This window comes from Colobus angolensis, unplaced genomic scaffold (assembly GCF_000951035.1).
Source record: "Colobus angolensis palliatus isolate OR3802 unplaced genomic scaffold, Cang.pa_1.0 Scaffold141, whole genome shotgun sequence".
NCBI lineage: Eukaryota > Metazoa > Chordata > Mammalia > Primates > Cercopithecidae > Colobus > Colobus angolensis.
The window spans coordinates 665,492-674,967 of NW_012114500.1; the positions used below are offsets into that span (position 1 = coordinate 665,492).

The 9,476-nt window shown below is 37.9% G+C and overlaps 1 protein-coding gene across 2 annotated transcripts in view; it reads left to right on the top strand.

The window, feature by feature from the left end:
* The window catches only part of RTCA (RNA 3'-terminal phosphate cyclase), a 25,384-nt gene extending 16,899 nt beyond the window's left edge, over window positions 1-8,485 (top strand). For both annotated transcript variants that reach the window (XM_011935177.1, XM_011935178.1), the window contains 3 exons: window positions 1,269-1,363; window positions 2,842-2,946; window positions 7,143-8,485. In XM_011935177.1, the coding sequence (XP_011790567.1) occupies window positions 1,269-1,363; window positions 2,842-2,946; window positions 7,143-7,244 (302 nt within the window). In that variant the 3' untranslated portion in view covers window positions 7,245-8,485. The remainder of the gene's footprint in view (window positions 1-1,268; window positions 1,364-2,841; window positions 2,947-7,142) is intronic.
* Window positions 8,486-9,476: the final 991 nt, after the last annotated feature.

The following is a 9,476-nucleotide window of genomic DNA, read 5'->3' on the forward strand; positions in this document are numbered from 1 at the left end:
AAAACAAGAAAAACAAAGAAAAATAGAGTTAAAATTCTACAATTTCCACTTTGGGGAAAATGTTATATATAATCTAGTAAATTTGCAAATATAAAATAGAAACAAAACTAACCACATTTTCATTTTTTATAAGACGTTTTCATTTGCAGCCAAGAATTTTTTCATTTAGAGTAAATACCTTAAAATAATAATGTGGAATTCTACTACTTCTGACAGACTTATTTTGTATTCAATGTTGTACCAAAGATTTGGGATATGTATGGAGAGATAGGAAATGGGGCAAGAGGGTAAATATTCTGACATATTTAAAATAAGCTAATAGCTATTCAAATCTTAGAGGAAATAAAACTCTAAAATATTTGATCTGATAATGTTATATGCTCTTTTTTACATAAAGTATAATTTCCTGACTTTTAAAAAATTCTTTAATTCTTTTTTTTGTTTGAGATGGAGTCTTGCTGTGTCACCCAGTCTGAAGTGCAGTGGCGTAATCTCGGCTTACTGCAACCTCCACCTCCCAGGTTCAAGTAATTCCCTTGCCTTAGCCTCCCAAGCAGCAGGATTACAGGCATGCACCACCACACCTGGCTAAATTTTGCATTTTTAGTAGAGACAGGATTTTGCCATTTTGGCTAGGCTGGTCTCAAACTCCTGACCTCAAAGTGATCCACCCACCTCGGCTTCCCAAAGCACTGGGATTACAGGCATGAGCCACTGCACTGGGCCAAATTATTTAATTCTGGTGGAATTAACCTGTAGACTAATTGTAACACGCACGCTTTTCTGGGATTTGGGAGGGGAGTTTGTCTGTTTGTTTGTTTGGTAGATGGCATCTCGCTACATTGCCCAGGCCAGCCTTGAACTCCTGGCCTCAAGCGATCCTCCCACCTTAGCTTCTAAAGTCCTGGGATTACAGGCATGAGCCACCATGCCTGGCTGCAAGTTTTAAACTTTGAAATTGAGGCATAGCATTATAGGGTCATAACTTATTTGTAAACTGGCTTTATAAAGTAGTACATTTTAAATAGGACCAACGCAGCCTATATTTTCCTCCACTAGTACATTTAAAAGTATAAATATTTTCAGTGTTTGCATATCCCAAACACTGAGAATATTAAATAACTAAATATCTTATTCTAAAAGGTGCACTGAGTGGGTTTTTGAGGCCTAAAAATTGTATACCAGTGCTAACTGGGATATGTCAAACTTTTTGTCTCTTAGTAATTAATTAATTTATTTATTTTTTTTAATGTTGTGCTTACCTTTAGGTGTAAATGCAGACAAAGTTGGAATTGAAGCTGCTGAAATGTTATTAGCAAATCTTAGACATGGTGGTACTGTGGACGAGTATCTGCAAGACCAGGTAATGACACATTTAGGTTAAAAACCCTCTAACCTGCTAGATTTGAATATGTGGTAATTAGATTGAATATCAATTTAAATAATTGACTTTCAGACACTAATTAGCAAGTCCTACTTCAGTAATTTAAAAAAATATTCTGGGATTTGTAGTCCTCAAATTTCAGCCCTCATTTTACTTTACCTTTGCCTATCTACAGTGTTTTGCACAATTGATCCCTCCTTCCTTCTTAAAGTATTTTCTTCCCTTGGTTTCTGAAATGTTGTTATCTTCCTACCTCACTGGCCATACATTCTAGTTTCCTTTGCTAGTTTATTGTTGTTTTCATCTTCTCAACACCTTTTTGTTTGTTTGTTTGTTTGTTTGTTTGTTTGTTTTTGGTGAAGACAGAGCCTTGTTATGTTGCCCATACTGTTCTCAAATTCCTGGTCTCTAGTGATCTTCCTGCTTCAGCCTCCTAAGTAGCTAGGTCTATAGGCACATGCTGTCATGCCTAGCTAATTTAAAACTTTTTTTTGTTTTAATTTTTATAGAAACGAGGTCTCAGTATGTTGACCAGGCTAATCTTAAACTCTGGCACCCAAGTGATCCTCCCACTTTAGCCTCCCAGAGTTTTGAGATTAAGGGCCATGAGCCACTGTGCCCGGCCAACTTCTAAATTTTGATGAGTCCCTGGACTTCGGCTTATGCTTGTTTTCTTTTTCTGTAGTTGCTCCCTCTCTTAGTTTGTCCGGTCTCATGACTTAAGTACCGTCTTTATGCTGACAACTCTCAATTTAATATCCGAAGCCCAGGCCTTTCTCCTTAACTCCTTACTCATAATATCCCTTATGCCTGTCAACACCTCCGCTAGGACATGTCGCAGACCTCTCAAACTTAGCACGTTCACGCACAGTGAGAAATTATATTGAATATTTCCAAATATCTTTTTTATGGTCTTTTATCTTTATAGATTTTCCTTTCTACCATACTTTTGTCCCCTTAATCCCAAATCAGTAGTGTCCACATTTAGAAATATATTCCTCGAGATTTCTTGACCTGTTTCTTAAGACAGTTTCTGTTATTTCTCATCTCTTCCTTCTTGCTCAGGTCTACTTTAAACTCCCAATAAACTCCCAGTATTAGTCTGTCTATTCAGCTGTTAAAATGTAATTTTAGAGAGTAGAATAAACATAGTATTATATATACCAACTTGCAGAGATAGTTTGTCTAAGTATATATATTAATGTTCTATATTTTACTTGTAAATATTAATTTTAAAAATTCTATGTTGAGAGCTGCTACCAAGCCTTTTTGTACCACTCACAGACTTAGGGTAACATAGGTTTTCTGTCATCTTCTGAGTACTTCTGGAAACCTAAAGAAATATAAATTATTTTTTAGCAATTTTTATTTCTAGTAGTATTTTTATTATGGGCAGCAGTGGAATTATAACTCTAAATATTAATAAATATATGAGATTTTTGTTCTTTTTTAAATAGCTGATTGTTTTCATGGCATTAGCCAATGGAGTTTCCAGGATAAAAACAGGACCAGTTACACTCCATACACAAACCGCTATACATTTTGCTGAACAAATAGCAAAGGTGAGTATTCTATTACAAAGGGAAATTGATATTTTGATTTTTATTTTAGCCAATTTTGGGTTAAATTTTAATAAATAGGAAACTTAATAGTAATCATAATTTCTATCCCTGTTTCCTGTTTGACAGGCACTGAGCTAATTTAGCAATTTATCTCACCTGTCTTCCTCAGCATAACTATTTATTTTAGGTGGCTATTTATTATTATTCCCATTATAAATATGAGTAAAGTGAGGCAGAGAGATTCATTACACTGTTCAAGGCCACATGGATTTTTAATGGCAGAGCTGAGCTTTGAGCAAACCTGGGAAAGCGTACTTCAAAGCCCATGTTATAATCACTGTGTGGTACTGCCTTACAGAGTAAGTAAAGATGTTTTGTTGTGAACTATGATATCAAATCACAAGGGATTCATAGTTGGCTATAAAAAATTTCTATAAAATTTTAGACATTTTATTTTCTTGATTCTATTGGTAGACTAGAATATTTGTGGAAACTCTAATATTCACTGTCCTCTGAAATTTAGTGAAGTTGACATACAGTTTTTAATGAAGAAGGATTCATCATTGTATGAGCTCATATTCATACCTTTCTTAGAGGATTCTTTTTTTTTTCTTTTTCTTTTTTCTTTTTTTGTTTTTTGAGATAGGGTCTCACTCTGTTGCCCGGGCTGGAGTGCAATGGCATGATCTTGGCTCACTGCAACCTCTGCCTCCCAGGCTCAAGTGATTCTCCTGCCTCAGCCTTCCAAGTAGCTGGGATTACAGGCACATGCCACCACACCCAGCTAATTTTTGTATTTTTTGTAGAGACAAGGTTTCGCCATGTTGCTCAGGCTGGTCTCAAACTTCGTAGCTCCAGGCGATCTGCCTGCCTTGGCCTCCCAAAGTGCTGGGATTACAGGTGTGAGCCACCATGCTTGGCCTGGATTGTTAATTGAAAGAAACAATAGGTATATTTCATCATGAAACTAATGTAATTTCTTTATAGAAAACAGAGGGGAAAAGCCTTCTCATAATTTCCTCTTGCCGGTAAAACCACTGTTGACATTTAGGTGTTTTCCTCTTCTCTGAAATTGTTTCTCTTTGTATTTTTTGCAGTTAATGCATACAGCTTCATTTCTTGCTTCTTTCAGTAACATGTAGCATATTTCCCATTTTGCTTATTCTTTATAATGTAATTTTATAATTAAATATAAAATTTATAACAATTTTATGAGGGAGGGTGCTAATCTTAAGCATTTTTTAAATTATTTTTGAGACAGAGTCTCACACTGTTCCCCAGGCTGGATTGCAGTGGCACAAACCTCCTGGGCTCTCAAATGATCTTCCCACCTCCGCCTCCCATGTAGCTGGGGCTACAGGAGCATGCCACCATACCTGGCTAATTTTTCGATGTCTTGTAGAGATGGGGTCTTGCCACATTGCCCAGGCTGGTCTTGAACTCCTGGGCTCAAGCAATCCTCCAACCTTGATCTCCCAAAGTACTAGGATTACAGGTGTGAGCCAGCATGCCCAGCCCTAGCCTTAAGCATTTTTTAAAATGACAAAAGTAACATACTAATTTTAAAAATTAGTCATTACAGAAATGTCCCAAACACAAAACCACTGTTGCTGCCCTACTCCTATTTGTATGATGATCCTTTTTCTTTTCTCTTTTTTTTTTTTCTTAAGATAGAGTCTTGCTCTGTTAGCCCAGGTTGGAGTGCAGTGGCACAATCTTGGCTCACGGCAACCTCTGCCTCCCAGGTTCAAGTGGTTCTCCTGCCTCAGCCTCCAGAGTAGCTGGGATTACAGGCATGTGCCACCATGTCCAGCTAATTTTTGTACTTTTTGGCAGAGACAGAGTTTCACTATGTTGGCTAGGCTGGTCTCCAACTCCTGGCCTCAAGCGATCTGCCTGCCTCAGCCTCCCTAAATGCAGGGATTACAGGTGTGAGCCACTGCGCCCGGACTCTTTTTTGCTTTTGAGAGACAGGGTCTTGCTCCGTTGCCCAGGCTGGATTGCAGTGGCAGTATCATAGGTCACTGCAGCCCTGAACTCCTGGGCTCAAGTGATCCTTTCATCTCAGCCTATCAAGTAGCTAGGACTGCAGATGTGCACCACCACACCCTGCCTTTTTTTTTTTGGAGATGGATCTCCCTGTGTTGCCCAGGCTGGCTCTGAACTCCTGGGCTCAAGTGATCCTTCCACCTCAGCTTCCCAAAGTGCTGTGATTACAGCTGTGAGCTGCTGCACCCAGTTTGATTTTTAATTATGTATACTTTTAATTGTTATTAAGAAACACAGGTAAGTGTTAGCTGAATTGTAGGAAAGACTAATGGGAATTAAAGGCAAATTGTATTTGATGTCAAGAGTGTGAACTCTATTTTTATTCTACTTATGCTGTATTTATAACTGTTACTTGTCTGTCTCTCCTTATAGATTGATCTCCTTAATAGCAGAGATCAGGTTTTATTCATTATATTCTTTACTTTTTACAATACTTTACATGTAGTAGACACTTAGTTGTTATTTGAAATGTATACATAACGGAAAGTGCTATGAACCTGTGTATAGCTCGTATCTTGCTCAGCTTTTTTGTGTATAACTGGGTGACTTGGGGCAAGTTTCTTATCTTTCTTTGTCTCAATGCAAATCAGACTTAAAATCAGACTTAAGCTAGATAGGCCCACTGTGCTCCTTTCAGGTCTACATATTTGTAGTTTTAAGTAGGTTTATGTATAGGCTAGAAATGATTTTCATAGCTGCTACTTGTGTTTCGTATTTACATAATGTTTGTAATTAGAAAAATATATAAGTGCATACATGTATATTACTAATTAAATAATTTGGTTATCTAGCTCAGAATTCAGCGCTTATTCATTCAACAGTAATTTCAAATGTCCACTCTGTGTCAGTACATTACCACAAAATGCCGAAAGTGAAAGAATTTTTGAACATTACTGTTCATTCAGTAAGGCCCTAGAGTGATGGTTTCCAAATTGTACTTCCAAGAATCCTAAGATTTTAGGCATATTTGAAATCCTTTTGCCACAAACTTAACCTATTTAATTGTTTTGATTTTTTTTTTTAAGATGTTGATGGGAGTTGTGGGGAATCTTCCTGTGTTGCCCAGGCTGGCCTCCTGAACTGAGCTCAAGTGATCCTTCCACCTCAGAATAGCTGGGATTATAGGTGTGCACCACTGCACCTGGCTAGTTATTTTGATTCTGAATTTAGTTTTGTTAAAATGAATCATATTTGCTTTAAAAATAATGATGTTTTCAAAATACAGTGATATAGGCCAGGCACAATGGCTCATGCCTGTAATCCCAGCACTTTAGGAAGCTGACGCAGGTAGATTACTTCAGCCTAGGAATTTGAGACCAGCCTGGCAACAAAGTGAGACCCTGTCTCTACAACAAAATTAAAAATTAGCCAGGCATGGTGGCGTGTGCCTGTGGTCCCAGCTACACTGGAGGCTGAGGCAGGAGGATCCTTTGAACCCAGGAAGTTAAGGCTGCAGTGAGCCGTGTTCATGCCACTGCACTGCAGCCTAGGTGAACAGAGCAAGACTCTGTCTCATAAGCAAAAAACAAACATACAAAAAATACAATGATACAGATAAAATATTTCAAAGCCAACTTTAGTTACCAAGTGAAAAATGTGATGTTAATCCCCTTACATTAAAGATGAAGGAAGATGTTAATCACCACCACCGCCCCTCCTCCCCACATACCTTCTCTGAACTGGATCTTTTGAATGATATATTAGGGAAGTAAATTAGCAAGAAAAAATGTAAAGAAATTAAAGGGTAATTTGTTACTTGACAAGATAAAAGTAGAAATGTTTTAGAAAAATTTTAGGGTGTAGGGAATACAGATGCATTGTAATTACCAGTTGAGGTTTCAAAGTTGATATTTACCTAAGCTGCACATCTGAGCTTTCTGATGCAGTGTGTGTGGAAGGGGCCCAGGCATACCTATTTGGACAAAACTCACAGGTATGCATACCTCTGAACAAGAACCCTGGTTGTACAATGAAATGTGTTATCTTTAGGCTATTGAATTTCTCATGAATCATTTGATCTTTGTATCTCTATAGGTTTTTTCAATAAAATGGGCTTGACATTAACTCTCTGCCTACGTAAGTTGGAGTTGTGGGCTGTTTCCTCCATCTCTCTTTGTATTACTTATATACTCCTATTTTGATTTCAGGCTAAATTTATTGTGAAGAAATCAGAAGATGAAGAAGATGCCTCTAAAGATACTTACATTATTGAATGCCAAGGAATTGGGATGACAAATCCAAATCTATAGAGTATTTGCCTCTTAAATGATACCTCACTGATGTATTGCACTATTTCATAAATACTATAAAATAATGACTAGGAAGTAACTTATTAAAGGATCTGACTTAAATTTGAAGATGAAGTACAGTGTTCTGGTTTGCTGAGAATGCTTCATCAAACTAATCTCACTTTGAATATCTCCTGAGAGGTGGACAATGAAGTATCAGTTGGTGGATATGTGTGATAGCTGATTTCAATATTGAGGTACTGAAATAAAATATTACACCTGAAGTAGATACGTTTTTCTTTTTTATGTAATAAATTAAATCAGGGATATATATTTGATCTGTAATTTGGGTATAATTCTACTCTCTTTGCTGAAATCACATCTAAAGTATAATGAGGTAACTTTTTGCAAATGTACTTGCTGTGACAACAATAACATTTTTTCCTTTTTTTTTTTTTGAGACAGAGTCTCGTTCTGTCGCCCAGGCTGGAGTGCTGTGGCGCGATCTCTGCTCACTGCAACCTCTGCCTCCCAGGTTCAAGCGATTCTACTGCCTCAGCCTCCTAAGTAGCTAGGACTACAGGCGCACACCACCATGCCCGGCTAATTTTTGTATTTTTAGTAGCGACAGGGTTTCACCATGTTGGTCAGGCTGGTTTTGAACTCCTGACCTCGTGATCTGCCCGCCTTGGCCTCCCAAAGTGGTGGGATTACAGGTGTGAGCCGGCGCACCCAGCAACAATAACATTTAATAGGCATTGTCTCATTCTAATGATATATACCTTCTACCTAGTGGGCACTTTGTACATACTTATCTTTTATTTTATTTTTTTATTTATTTTGAGACAGTCTCTCACTCTGTCGCCAGGCTGGAATGCAGTGGCGCGATCTCGGCTCACTGCAACCTCTGCCTTCTGGGTTCAAACGATTCTCCTGCCCCAGCCTCCTGAGTAGCTGGGACTACAGGCACACACCACCATGCCCAGATAATTTTTGTATTTTTGGTAGAGACGGTTTCACCATGTTGGTCAGGATGGTCTCGATCTCTTGACCTTGTGATCCACCCACCTCGGCCTCCCAAAGTGCTGGGATTACAGGCGTGAGCCACCGAGCCCGGCCGTAAATATTTATTGAATTTGAATCTGTTGAATATGTTTTGAAAGCCAAACAAGTAAAATTTTAACCTTAGTAGGTTTCACAGATTCATTCCCAGATATGTTTTTGTTTGGTTTGTGGTATTAACAAATAACTGAGTGTCTTTCGAATGGAATGTGCTTTCATCATTCTCTGTTACCTTACACCCAACATGCTTCCACATTTAGATGTTTTCCTGTTCCTGGTAGCAGTTGAGGTTGTGACTCAAAGGAAACCAGTTTGGTATGTCAGCTCAATGTGTTGTACTACAATATAGTGCGTAATTCATTAAAACTTGGGTCTATCTTGGACCTTTTCTCATGGTGATTAAAACACAGTCCAAGATGTAGATCCAGAGGATGCTCTATAATACATTCAGAAAGTCCTGAATTAGTCTGTACAGAACAGTAAAATGAAACAAGTTGCTCCATGTACATAGTCATTATTCTTACCGTTGTCTGTGATATCTCTGACCTTGGACAGCCGGGTTCAATTTGCTTTAATGATGATGATAGTGTTACTTGCTGTTTATGTTTTCACACAGTGGGTAAGTTTTCTAAGTTATTCATTTCTGTAATAGTTGAGCTATGAGATATCTTTCTATTTTAGAGTAAAGCTTTTTTACAGTAATACTACACTTGTTCGAGGGATTGTGATAAATTTGGGGGTCTTCAGACTGAAATGATTTCTGTGCTCCTGATGAGGTGTGCCAGCAGTGTTAAGGAGGTAGGCTGGAGTGCAGAGATTTTGCCTCTGGGAGTGAGAGATTTAAGTTCAACCGTTTACATGGTGAGTTTATGATTAATCTTGGCTTGGATGTGTCCTTATTGAGTCTCAGCGATAAGTCCTACAAGTGACTTGAATTTCTATTTTCCCAAAAACTTCTATTCTTACATCTATTCTTTATCTAAAATTCCATTTCAGTATGTTTGCTTGTTTTAAACTACCAAATGCAAGTAGTTCTGTTGATTTGACACTCTGTAGAACAGTCTTTTAAGAATATTCTTTAAACCAGTGGCCTTCAAACAGGGGTATTCCTACCATTTGAGTTTTACAAAGCTTTTCCATGAGATTCAGGTTTTGCAGATGTCAGTAGTTTTTAGAGAATTGGTTTCCAAA